Below are 14,444 nucleotides of genomic sequence, written 5' to 3'. Positions count from 1 at the left end.
TTTGCTTAATAATGTATTTTAAAGAAGTCCTTTAGAACTTCATTTCTGAAATCAGAAAAAGCTGGGGAGAAAAACCATATACATGTGCATAAAAAAAAGTACAGCCAACAGTCTATTTCTAGTAGCAAGCTAAAAGTTTAAATAGTGACTTCTGTAGAAAATTAAAAAGATAAATGAGGCTTTTATAAAAGAGTTTTAATGCCAACTAGGATATTTTTTTGATATTTTGTGCAATTATCTAAGGCTTATATTTTAAATTTTAGTTAAGAGTTGCTATTTTGATTAATACAAGTTAAATCATTGATTTTCCTCATTAACATCTGCAGTCTCTATTAAATTTAGAGAGATACTCATTTGAGCTTTAAAAATTACCTGACAACGTAGAAAAGTTTATAAGAGAGTCATTCACCAGAAATCACACTATGAGAAGGAAATGGTACACCAGAGAGTGGGAAAAAGATGTCTGACATACATAATTAAAAAAACCAGGGCTGGGGATGTGGCTCAAGCGGTAACGCTCTGGCCTGGCATGCGCGGGGTGCCTGGTTCGATCCTCAGCACCACATAAAAATAAAATAAAGATGTTGTGTCCACCGAAAACTGAAAAAAATAAATATTAAAAAATTCTCTCTCTAAAAAAAAAAATCCAAATCAATAAGAAACAGACAACCCAATAGAAAATTAGGCAACAAATCTGAACAGGCATTTCATAAAAGGAGAAATAAATCAATACATGTATAAAATGCGGGAGACACCCTTCATAAAATGACAATGAAATACTACTACATATATACCACATTAGTTCAAACAAAGTGTTGCAAAGACATGGAGCAATGGAAATTCTTACACTGCTAGTACTGAAATGAGCACTTTGAAAAATAATCTAGCAATATAACTGAAACCAAACACTGGTATTTATCTTTACACAGATACCAAAAGATATATACAAAATATCACAGCAATATCATTCATAATGGTCAAAGTAAAAACACATTATACAAAATTATATTATGATATTAGTCAATAATTAAAAAGTGAAAAAATCCAATTGCTCACTAATGGTAAAATGGGCAATTGTGATGTATAACAGAATGACTTAGGATGAAAATGACTTCCTCACCTAACTGGGAAGGAAGGAAGGTCAGAATTTTGAGCTACTGTGCTACTATTCTAAATGTGGGTGGTGGTTACATGAATATTTGCTTTTTTGCTAACTTATTTGCTATATGTTTTATAGCAATTTTTATATGTAGGATTTATTTTCCAACTTAAAAGGGGAAAGAAAAATAACGCAGACACCAGTGTCTTCCCCTCACACTTTAAAGGTACGGCCCCAAAACCTACATATTTAACAAGTATCAATGATGATTTTATCCATACAGTAAGTTTGAACACTGGCCTAGATCTATATCCGGTCTTCAGTTATTCAAATGAACTACAGAAGTTCTGATGACTTTAAATAGAATGCACATGCAGGGTATTTCATCTTTTCGCTTCCTACCCCTTTTGTTACTGAAAAAAGACAAGTATATATAAAAGCAGTAATGAGGGCTGGGGATGTGGCCCAAGCGGTAGCGCACTCGCCTGACAGGCGTGCAGCCCAGGTTCGATCCTCAGCACCACATACAAACAAAGATGTTGTGTCTGCCAAAAATTAAAAAATAAATATTAAAATTCTCTCTCTCTCAAAAAAAAAAAAAAAAAGCAGTAATGAGAGAGCTAGATTATTGGCAGAAGAGTAACAATTCATTAGCCCTGAAGAGTATGCTGGGACAACCAAATAAACAGCTCCCTTTTAATAAGGGCCACTTCATTTAAAAAAAACAAAAGGAAAAATTATTTGAGTGTCAATAAGGACCCCTCCCCAAAATCTACAGTAAAATGAAACAATCCTTTAAGAATCAGATTGCCACCTGCAAGACTACACACAAAACTGATTGTACAAGTTTGTTCTCTGAATTTCTGAAAGGCAAAGGACTGATTTAGTTTTCAGATTTTATAAAATTTTGCCAGGCATAGTGGCACATGCCAGTAATCCCAGTGACACAAAAGGCTGAGGCAGGAGGATCGCAACTTAGGGCCTCAGCAATTTCTGCGGTACTATTAGTGGCTTTTTTTTTTCCTAGATGTGGGTGGTGGTTACATGAATATTTGTTTTTTACTAACTTATTTGCTATATGTTTTATATCAACTTCTGCTGAGGCCCTAAGCAACTTTGCAAGACCCTGTCTCAAAAAAAAAGTGGGCTAGGGATATAGCTCAGTTGGTAGCATACACAAGGCCCTGGGTTCAATCCCCAGCACCACAAAAAATAAGTCTGAGGATGTGGTTCAGTGGTTAAGCGCTCCTAGGTTCAATTCCCAGTACCAAAATAAACAACAACAACAAAAAACAGATTTTACAGAATTTAATTGTTCTTTATTTTCAAATTTTAGCCATATTCTGTGAATAAAAGCCCTCATGCACAACCAGGGCTCAACAAATATATGAATGTAAAAGCACTTGACGATATAGCTATGTGTCTGCAGCTAAACAGCATAGTTGTAACAAGGACGTGAATTCTAATTAATAAAGATACACACACACACAAAAAAAAACCCAAGACCATGCTGACTAGTACCTATGCCATAAAAAGTACCTTAAAATGTTGTGTTTATAAACCCACACACAAGGAAGACCAGTCTGAAAAATCAAACATTAAATGACAAAGGACATAAAGTCTTCAGTCAAGTATCATGTTAAGGACTACAGTCATTCCTTGACCTTTGCTCTCTTTGCTGTTAATTCTAATTTTAAATTTGCCTATAATCACATCATTTCTTTTTTTTTTAATGTCAATTTTTTTAAGGATTATAAAATACAAACCAGGACAGTATTGCAAGTAAAAGCAGAGCAAATTAGAAACCTAGTGCTAAACTTTTAAGGATATGAAGTCAAATGACGCTGTCATATACATCACATCATATTCTTTAGAGCAGAAAATCTACTGTACAATAATTTAATTCTAATTATTAATTTTTATAATTCAAATGCAAAGATCATAATTTTAGCTTCCCAATTCCAAATATTTAATGCTACAAACAATATTTGAATAAATTCTAGCTCAACCTCAATCAACTTTGAAAATACATAGAGCCTTCATTCTGAATATCCTGTAACTCCCAACAAAAATATCAGCAAAAACATTCACTTTAAATATAATTAAGGATGGTGATGGGCTTTTAAAAACTTCTGAGCAATAATCATTTCTGAGTTCTCCAAAAGAGAGGAGCACTATATTCTGCAGTCTACGCAGTAAGGAGATAGCAACGTGAGGTCACCACTGACAAGGAGGTACCCAGTTGACTGTCCACAAATTTTATCCTAATTACTTTGCAACTTTTCAGGAGGCAGGAAAAATTCTGAATCTGGCTAGGACTCCTACAAAAATATTTATACCTGCTTATGTCACTGGGGGCATGCCTTTCATAGGGATTGTGGGGACTTGGTCTCTTCCCTCTTTTTTGCTGCCTGACTCATAAGATGAGCAATTTGTTTAGCACATGTTCCCACCATTATGTGCTACCTTGTCAGAAGGCCAAATCGATGGGGCCAGTCTGGAACCTCCCAAACCATGAACTGAAATAAACCTTTTATTTTTATAAGTTATTTATCATGAGTATTTCATTATAATGATGAAAAGTTGGTTAATACAAAGCCTAAAATAATACAGACAGAAATCAATCTGTTTTCATTAATCACACAATTATCACAAATACAAAATTGATAAAATAGATGCAAAATACATTATCTAATTTCTGAAAAGCATTAATGGTTAATTTTTCAAGTCTAAAAATTGGATGACTTCAGATAAATCAAGTAAAATGACACTAAAATTATCATTTAAAAAACCGTGGATTCAAAAAATAAACACATAAAACAAAATCATATATCCTTTTAAAACCACAAGTAAAAATCCTTTTCTCCCTCTGCCTACCAATATGAGTCCTCTGTGACAGGAGATAGAGAATACCGGATGATTTCTCATTACTACAACTGGTCAATAAGTCATGTATAACAAATCTTTGAAATATCAAATGCATCATTTATAGGGCAGAAAAGGGAAGGAGAGAAGCTGTCGATCATGATCTGGTACTTAAAAACAGTGAATTAGTAAAATCTATCAACTGAAATATTTTACAAGCTATCTGATTCAATGAATGAAAGAAAAGCAAAATAATTCTTCTACAATTCACATGCCTATCCAGTCAGCTAACAGCACATTTTCTCAATAATGAGGCAGATCAAGAAAAGTTGAGAGCTCCGCAGTAATGGAGGCTGAGGATGAGTGCTGACAGGGCTGGGTTCTGGTTCTAGCTTTAGTTCTGCCACTGACTCACGGTCTAGGTCTGGGTCTGGGTCTAGCGGCCTGAAACCTGGACGCCCTGCTTCAACCCTCCAGGCGGGGACAGCCTGCATACAGGCAGCTAGTTTGGAGAGCTTTAACACCTAGAGCTAGTTATCTTGCCTGGGGTCCAGTCTTTAAAGCCACCTCCTCATAATGTTTTGAACAACCAAAAAAAAAAAAAAAAAAAAAGCCACCTCCTCCTCCCAGGGATCCCGCCCCACTTGCTGGGCCTCCTCCATGCAGCTGAAACAGGTTGACAACCATTAACGTGGGTTGCAACTACAGGTGGCACTGGGAGCAGAATGGTTCCCGGACATGCCCGGTGGAAGGAGGGGCCCTAGTCAGCAGCAGCTAAGCCGTTCAGCTTTACCTTCTGTACAGACTTTGGTTGGTGGGGGCTGTGGCAATGGAACAGGCTTGAGAAACAGGAATAGTAGCACTATTGGCCTTCCACTTCCACCTATCACAGCCTTAATCACCCCAGGTCCTGTGCGTCATTGCCAAATTCCTGACTTGCCTGTGGATGGGAGCCTGCTTTTTGAATTTCTTTTCTTCATCTACCTTTTGGTTGCTCTGTTCATTCAGTACATCAACATCTATAAAACCGTGTAGTGGTATCCTTACAATCATCCTGCCTTTTGTACTTCACTGACTTCTCATCTCATTGATTATCACTTGGCAGCGTTCATCACGGTGATGCTCGCAAGGAGGCTTGTGTGGGCCCTCATCTCCGAAGCCACCAATGCGGGTGCAGCATCTATGATTCACTACATGGTTCTGATATCAGCTCGCTTGGTGATTCTCACTTTGTGTGGATGGGTACTTTGTTGGACCCTAGTCAATCTCTTTCGAAGCCATTCAGTACTTAATCTCCTCTTCCTTGGCTATCTGTTTGGTGTTTATGTTCCTCTCTGTTGTTTCCACCAAGATAGTAGAGCTCATCTTCTTCTCACAGACTATAATTATGTGGTACAGCATCAGGGGGTAGAGGAAAGTGCCTCAACTCTGCCCCCTATGGCCTCAAGGGGTGCTGGTGCAGCATAGCAGATGTTTATATAGAGCCATAGGGCCTTACAACGTGGCAGTGCCTTCAGATGTATTCCATACCCGTTTTTATTTCCTGTTTCATCGTCCATTAAGGCTGTTAAATCTACTAATCCTTATTGAGGGCAGTGTTGTCTTCTACCAGCCCTATTCCTTGGGGCAGTCGGAGAAGTGGAATCACACACTTTCCATGGCTCTCATCCTCTTCTGCAACTACTATGTTTTATTTAAGCTCCTTCGGGACAGAATAGTATTAGGCAGGGCGTACTCCTACCCACTCAGCAGTTATGAACTTAAGGCAAACTAAGCTGTCTCTCAACAGCGAGGGAGAACTCAGATAAAAATATTTTCATACGTTCTATTTTTTTCTTGCGATTTTTATAAATATTTAAGATATTTTATATTTTGTATACTATTATGTTTTGAAAGTCGGGAAGGGTAAGGGATATTAAATGTATCCATAAACAAGGTGATGTGATCTTTCATGTGTTAGTACATTTGAATAATACACGTGTGAGAGGTATGCCTCTCTAGTAAAAAGATTGATTTGTTTGTTAAAAAAAAAAAGAAAAGAAAAGTTGAACCATCAGGAACAAATGAACTCAGAAGAACCAAGTCCTAGCTTCAACAATCCACAAGAAAATTATCAATTTCTTGTTCTTTCTAATTTCTGGGTTTTAACAAGGCATTAAAAGCACTTTAAATGAACTTTATAATACCAAGAAATTGGGGTTTTTTCCTCTCTCTTTGTCTTAGACAATAGGCCCTCACTTCTGTTTAGCTAGCTAATCCCCTTATCAGATTGTAGTATGGCCACAAGCTTGGTGTTCTCTCCCTAACATGCATTCTCTGCTTTATAGTATGGATAGGCTGAAAATTTTTCAAATCTCAGTTGTTTCCCTTTTAATAATTCCATCTTCATTTCTCTCTTCTCATATTATAACTATAAAGAGTCAAGAGGAAATATGCAGCTTCTTAAAAAATTTGCTTAGATGTTCCTCAGCCAAAAATCCAAAATTGTGGCTCTAAAGTCCCATCTTCCACAAAATACCAACATGAACACAATTCAGTCAAGTTATTTGCCACTTTATATAATAACCAAAATTGTGATTCAGTATCTGGTGAGGGCCCAATCATGCTGTCCTTTTACTGCACATAGCAGGAGTGCAGGGTCTCGTTCAGGACACTTTTATAAGGTCACTGTTCCCATCCATGAGGGTTACCTCACCCAAAACAAATCCAATCACTTCCCAAAAGCCTCACCTCCTACTAATACAAAGGCCTTGACAATTAGGATCTCAACAAAAAAATTTTGAGAAGTCAGGCTGAAGTTGTGGCTCAGTGGTAGAGCACTCGCCTAAGACGTGCAAGGCCATGGGTTCAAATCTCAGCACCACATAAAAATAAACAAGTAAAATAAAAGTATTGTGTCCAACTACAACTAAAAAATAAATATTAAAAAAAAGAATTCTGAGAAGTTACCAACATTCAGATCATAATAGCAACAGATTAAATGCAGAACAAATTATGAGAATCCATTAAGCCAGACATTGAAGATATTAATACACATGTAACAAGTTGGGGGAGGGGTCACAATCACTTCATTAAAAATATTTTACTAGACACAGTGACACATGCCTGTAATCCCGATAATTCAAGAGGCTGAGACAGGAGGATTGCCAAATTTGAAGCCAGCCTCAGCAACTAAGCAAGGTCCCATCTCAAAATAAAAAGGGTGCCAGGTGTGGTGATGTATACCTAATCTCAGCAACTTGGGAGGCTGAAGCACCAGGATTCAAAATTCAAGACCAACCTCAGCAACTTAGTGAGATTCTGTCTCAAAATAAAAAAGGGCTAGGGATGGGACTCCGTGTTAGCATCCCTGGGTCTAATCCTCAATACCCAAACTAAAAATAAACAAATAAGGCCTGGGGCTGTAGTTCAGTGGCAAAGCGCTTGCCAAGCATGTGTGAGGCACTGGGTTCGATCCTCAGCATCACAAAAATATAAACAAATAAAATAAAGGTATTCTGTCCATACACAACTATAAAAAATAATAATAAAATAAACAAAATAAAGGCATTCTGTCCATCTACAACTACAAATATATATATATATATATATATACACACACACACACATATATATATATATATATATAAATAAAATAATAGAAAAAAGGGCTGGGGAGTTAGCTCAGTGGTAAATCACTCCTGTGTTCAATCACTGGTACCAAAAAAAAATTTTTTTAATTTAAATTGTGTTTAATTCTAATTAGTTTAAGTACATACACTTGTTATTAGTTTAAGTACATACCTTATTGGAGAACATAGCTCTAACTTAACTAAATTTAAAACACTCATTTAAATCTACTGCTGTCATTTCCTCAAGAAAATACTGCTAGCCTGGCTAGGTATTCAAGGCCAGCCTCCACAACTTAGGAAAACCCTGTCTCAAACCAAAAAATAAAAAGGCAGAACACACCTGGGTTCAATCTCCAGCACAATGGTTGGTGCAGGGGTAGAACATATCTGTTTTTGTCTGTAGATGTATTGCTAAGGGCAATTTAAATTGGATCAAGTCTTTCTGAAGTGGTCTGGAAATACCAAAACCCATAAAGGTACACTCCTTGAGGCCAAAGAATCCATTCAAACAATTCAAAACGAGAAAAGGGCCAATGAACAAAGGTTTATTTTGTAGCAGTACAATATTGACAAGCTAGCTAACTCAAAATGTCAAAAAAATAAAAAGACCATTAAGTTAATATATACACATATACTGAATAACTACCTCAATATATAATTATAATATAAGAGGGGCCAGGTTGTAGCTCAGTGGTAGAGCACTCGCCTAGCACATGTGAGGCACTGGGTTCAATCCTCAGCACCACATAATTAATTAATTAAAGGTATTGTGTTAAAAATTAATAATAATAATAATAATAAATAGACCATCATAAACAAATTTCCAGTCACTTTTGTTAGCAGACTGGTTCTTCTAGCCAATTTCATTTTCCAAATTCTTACTAACAGTGTTCTTTTGTTTATTTGTTTTGCAGTACTGAGGACTGACCTCAGAGCCTCAAGCATGCTAGACAAGGATCCACCACTGAGCTACATTCCCAGCCCTTTGTTTTATTTTAAGATAGGATCCCTCTAATATGCCCAAGCTAGCCTTACACTTGCAATTCTCCTGTCTTGTCCTCCTAAGTAGCTGCGATTATAGGCATGAGTCACTGTGCTTGGCATTACCAGTTATTTTTATTTTTTTTTATTTTTATTTTTTTTTAGTTTTCGGCGGACACAACATCATGTTGTATGATGAATATATCATGTTGTATGCGGTGCTAAGGATCGAACCCGGGCCTCACGCATGCCAGACGAGCGCGCTACTGCTTGAGCCACATCCCCAGCCCACCAGTTATTTTTAAATGACAATTTTTTTCCAGACTCAAAATTATCATTTCCTCTGCTTTTTAACCAGCATTGAATCAAAATAAACATAAAAAAAAAAAATATCTAACAGACAAAAGAGATAGATTTGCCCTTTTAATTAAAAGGGATCAGTAAACCACGGAGCCATATAAAAAACTAGCAGAGAATTTAGCAAATCCAAAACTATGTTTCAGAAGTTCTTGAATTCTCTGAAGTTTCCTAAACACTGCACAAAATGGTCCTGGATATCTGATGGGATGGTGCCTACCCCATTTTCCAAACTTACTCAGCCTGTCATGTAAATACTTTCGTTTTATCATGAAAAGGATTAGAAAGCTCTATTTTAATAAAATCAGACTTCAACCTAATTGTAGCCTACAAGCTGGAAATACAAGTAAATTCAATTACTATATGCTTCTCTAGCAATTCTACCTGTAGAATTTTCAAAATATTACCAAGCTAATATAAAATTATAATTTTATATATTTAACAAGTTTAATATAAAAAAACGTATTTTATGAAAAAAATGTAAGACTGAATATTTATTTATGTATTTAATTCTTACTTTGCCAGGGGTTGAACCCAGGGCCTCAAACATGTTAGCTCTACCACTGAGCTACACCCTCGGCCAAAGAGGTTTGATATTTGAAGGAAGGTATAACTTTAATAACTGAAAACTCCTTTAGTAAGGGTGCTTCCTTAAATTTTCTTCTTCTTGTTTCTCATTCAAAAATGTCAATCTTTTACATGTAGATATAATTTGTATATCATGTTGGAGTCTACGTGTAGAAGGAAATGCTCAAAAGGTAAAGTCCAATCAATTGAAATATTTACCTTGTTGATGCTGTAACACTACTTGATTCCAGGATGTTTTCAGTTATTCTTAATTGTACCACCTCTGGCACGTCATTTGATTTTTCTGTACCCTCTTCTGGAAGTTCTTCTATATGTTCCAGCTTTTCATCTTCCTCTTCTTCCTCAGAAAGTTCATTAACCTATATGAATAAAAATAAACTCATGACATATCTGAGACATAACACTTCAAGAAAGTTATAAACACAAACTTTTTAAATTTCTTCATTTCTTAAAACTAATCTCTCTTTTGGAGTGACCACCAACTTTTTTATATAAAAAAATTGTAGGTATGTGAATGCATGACCAATGTGATTCTGCAACCTGTATACTCAGAAAAATGAGATATTGTATCCCATGTGATTCAAATGTATGATATGTCAAGGTCATTGTACTGTCATGTATATAACTAATAAAAAAAAATTGTAGGAACAGGGTGCAATCCCAGCTACTCAGAAAGCTGAGGCAAGGGGACCCCAGTTCCATGCCAGCCTGGACAATGTTTCTAGACCCTGTCTCAAAATAAAGGGTGGCAGTGGTAGGGAGAGGTACAGTGACTCAAAGAAGAGTGCCAGCCTAGCATGCAAGAGGCCCGAGGTTTGATTCCACAAATAAAATTATAAACCAGAAAAATATAATATTTTGAAACAGAAAGTAATAACTAAATAACTACATCACTAGACACATGAATCAGACTGCAAATTAATTAAAATCCTGCACATTGTAGTTAACATTAAGAAAGCTTCATTTTCTAACTGGTTTTGTAAATATAATAGTTACAAAAAGGGGGCTGGGTTGTGGCTCAGTGGCAGAGTGCTTGCCTAGCACATGTGAGGCACTAGGTTTGATTCTCAGCACCACACAGAGATAAATAAACAAAATAAAGATTAATGACAACTAAAAATATTTTTTTAAAAAATTAGTTACAAAAGACTTCTATTTTATCAGGTTTCCAGGTATAGTAAACAAGTCATTTTAATACACAGTAAGTGTGAAAATAGAAAGGCACAAAAATTTTGCATTAAGGTATTAGCTATGCTTTAGAAATTGTCAGCAAACTTCTAAATGAGTCAGATTAAATTTTTCATAAATAAATTGGAACTGTAACAAGGAAGAACTTGGATTTTGACCATTAAGCACAAGTTATAAAATGTTTTCCAACATCAAACTGGCTCTATTAGGAAATTATTCTAATAAAAACACACTAAAATACTCAAGAAGGAAAATCAGTTAAATATTTTTGAATGAGAAATATTTTGAAGTTATCCCAAAGAAGAAATTACCTATACATGGTCATAATATCCATTTGGGGAGGGGGTAACTGGGATTGAACTTGTGGTCACTCAACCACTCAGCCACATCCCCAGCCCTATTTTGTATTTTATTTAGAGTTTATAAGCAAATACTTGTCATTAAAAATATAAGCAAGAAAGTATACTTTTGGGGGCTATGGGTATAGCTCAGAGGTAGATCATGTGCAAGGCCTTACATTCAATCCCCAGGACCAATATTTTTTTTTAAGTACACTTCCAGTCCATTCTAGCCAAACACAATGGACATATCTAGAATAAATTTAGTTACTACATATATTAGTGGTATTTTACTTGGTGGACATACAAATACAGTTGGTAGAATGCTGTCAGAAAGTAAAACTGCAACCAAAGAGTTAATTATGCTGATATTCCTAATCAAAAACACATTGACTATCTAAAGTATAACATGATAGTTAAAAGGCTTCAGAGGCAGAAAAAACTGTAGTATAATATTTCCATTTCATACCTAAGACTTGGAGAAGTTATAGTGGCTACAAGGAATGAGTTAATATAGATATTATACTACTTACCTCACAGAACTGGATTGAAAGGATTAAACAATACATGTAAACACTTCAGCAGGAAGAGAATGACCATCTAAACCATAAGCAAAAGCTCTAAACCATTGGTGTATCAAAGTCATTAGTCAGTAATTTTTAGTGACCCTTCTAACAATTTATGACCTCATTTTGTAAACTATTTACTTCATATATAAAGTATATGCAACAGATTGCTAAGTTTGTTATGCTTGCAAATGTCACCCCTCATCTATCACATGTCATGTACAACTATGATGGGAAAAACTGATAATCACTGGCCTAAGTGGTTATTAATCAAGAAGTTAAGATTTATACACAAAGGAAGCTGGGGATATAGCTCAGTGGTAGAACACTTGCCTAGCATGTTGCATATGTTCAATCCCTGGTATCACTAAGAGAAAAAGAAAAAAATAATTTATACACAAAGATGAAAATTCAAAATGACAAATCAATTTTTAAAGAATTTGGGCTGGGGTTGTGGCTCAGTGGTTGCGTGCTTACCTAGCACACATGAGGTACCAGGTTCGATCCTCAACACCACATAAAAATGAAATAAAGATTGTGTGTCCACCTACAACTAAAAAATAAATATTTAAAAAAAATTTTAAAAGAATTAAAATTATCCTTCTTTCTCATCTACGTATTTAATTAATTAGTGAAAGTCAAGAGAATGTACTTAAGACACATTAACATGGTAACCTAAGCAAGAAAAATACTGAAGGGGAAAATACTGTTTTCACAACTATAAAATGGGAATGACTGCAGCTGAATAATAAGTTTGAATACAACTGCAGAGTATCAAAAAAAATAATAAAGATGGCTTTTTAAACTGAGGATAAATACTTATTCAGTCCACACATTTTTTATATAGATACTACTATTGTAATATGTTACATTACACTTTTTAAAATCATTTTGTTCCTACAGCCAATAGATCTTAAGAACTTAAAAGACTACTCCACTATACTGATTACATTATATTCAATAAGTTTTAAATAAATTGACATTCTCCGGTATTTTTTTACCAATAGTATACTAAGATACGACGTGAACAATATCTAGTGTTTTTTCCTTCTCCCCAAATCCAACTTCCAGCCTTCTAATGTAATTTCTTCTATAAGAATTCAACTCAATTATTTTGAACAGGACTAAGCATTAGGGCTGGGGCTGTAGCTCAGTGGTAGAACACTTGCCTCACATGTGTGAGGACTGGGTTCAATCCTCAGCACTACACAAAAATAAAGATATTGTGCCCATCTATAACTAAAAAAAAAATATTTTTTAAAAAGAGTAAGCATTAGAGTAAAATGCTCTTTCACATGAATCCTCAAAGTTTTTCTTGATCTTTGCCTGGTCAACTTGACCTTCTTACCAACACCCTATTCTGTTACTTTGAATTTGCCCTCTGTATGCAGCAGCCTCAACTTCACTTATGGAAAAACCTCATCCATACTTACATCTCTTCTTTCTTTGACTGCTGTAATTCCCTTCTCTAGGGCCTCGTGAAATGCCTGCTCTCCAGACTCCAGTTTGTGGAGAACGCTGCTACCTGCCTTCTCAAATGTACAAAGAAACATTATTATCACCTCCATCTTCAAATCACTATACTGGATTTGTATTCATTTAAGGATTCCATATAAAGTCCACCTAGACTCTGTGTCATTTTTTTAACACTACCTATTAATCATCTCCAATCATCTCTCTCATGTAATTAATAAAAATATCTACCACCCTGACAGGATTTTAACAGCCAAATACTTGTATTAGTGGAATGAAATGCCAAAAGAAGTGCTACATAAATTTTTGCTTCCTTCAAATACAAAATCAGGAGAAAAAGCAAAGCACTGCCAGATGGGCCATGTTTCCCTATATCTTTAAATATGTGAATAAGACATTAGGAACATTTAAGTTAGACCAACTCAAAACACACAAGCAAATTATGCTAAGTGTGAGGATATTTTATTTCACTCATCTACTTTCAGAGAACTACACTATCAGATCATTCTGCTACACAAATCTACTTTATCAAATCTGCTTTAAAAAGACCAAACTTTACAATCTCTACTTTTGTTACTTGCAACCCATTTTAACTCAGAAATTAATAAAAATAGTTAAGAAAATGAATTCTGGTAATTAGCAACATGAGTCAAAGATTAGATTAAATATATATATCTCTCACACACACACACACATATCACAATCACTTAGGACCCCTGGCACAATCCCATTTACTTGGGCATATTCTACTCAAAAAGCTAAAAATGTTCTTTCATATCCATGGCTAAATCTGCAGAATTCACTCTAACATAAAACAATACATGTTAAGTCAATTTTACTACTGCTTAAAAAATACAAAATCACTGATGCAATACAAATAAGCTACAGATATATTTCAGCAACATCAGGAAACCACATGATAATTATACCACAATATAAAACGTAAGGCATATCTTGTAGATTTTAGGAGTCAAGACATTGGGTCAAATTGGCATCACCAATTTCTCACAAGTTAAATCATCTTAGAAATGTAGAAAATTAGTGACTCAAATATGTATATTATTTCACTTTGAACAGCCATTAATTTACTAAAAAAATGCTGACTTAAGACACAATTTAAGAACAAAAAGATGACATGCAAATTTTCTCAACAGATGGGATTACTTACAGGCATGGAAATACATTAAGGTTTAAAGCACATCTATCTACTTGTCATCTTCTTGTCATTTTCTTTTAAGCAAGAATAATTTGGATAGTAGTTCTAATCTTTTAGGGTTTTTTTGGTGGTACTAGGAATTAAACCCAGGCAAGTACTAGGCAAGTGAGCTACATCCCCAGTCCTAAGCAAGAATAATTTAGAAGAGAAACATTAGTTCTT

At 35.2% G+C, this 14,444-nt stretch overlaps 1 protein-coding gene across 13 annotated transcripts in view; it reads right to left on the bottom strand.

The window, feature by feature from the left end:
• The window catches only part of Fam13b (family with sequence similarity 13 member B), an 83,367-nt gene that overhangs the window by 43,970 nt on the left and 24,953 nt on the right, over window positions 1–14,444 (bottom strand). For 7 of the 13 annotated variants that reach the window (XM_046460062.1, XM_046460067.1, XM_046460068.1 and 4 more), the window contains exon 7: window positions 9,700–9,860. In XM_046460062.1, the coding sequence (XP_046316018.1) occupies window positions 9,700–9,860 (161 nt within the window). Of the gene's footprint in view, window positions 1–9,699; window positions 9,861–13,026; window positions 13,123–14,444 lie in introns of all 13 variants that reach the window. The other 6 variants (XM_046460060.2, XM_046460063.2, XM_046460064.2 and 3 more) reach the window with 1 other exon arrangement.

Source organism: Marmota monax, unplaced genomic scaffold, assembly GCF_021218885.2.
Source record: "Marmota monax isolate L192 unplaced genomic scaffold, Marmota_monax_Labrador192_F-V1.1 WCK01_AAM20220418_F8-fsc00006, whole genome shotgun sequence".
Lineage (NCBI taxonomy): Eukaryota > Metazoa > Chordata > Mammalia > Rodentia > Sciuridae > Marmota > Marmota monax.
Note: the sequence above shows the minus strand (reverse complement) of the source record. Positions and strands in the feature narration are given on the sequence as shown.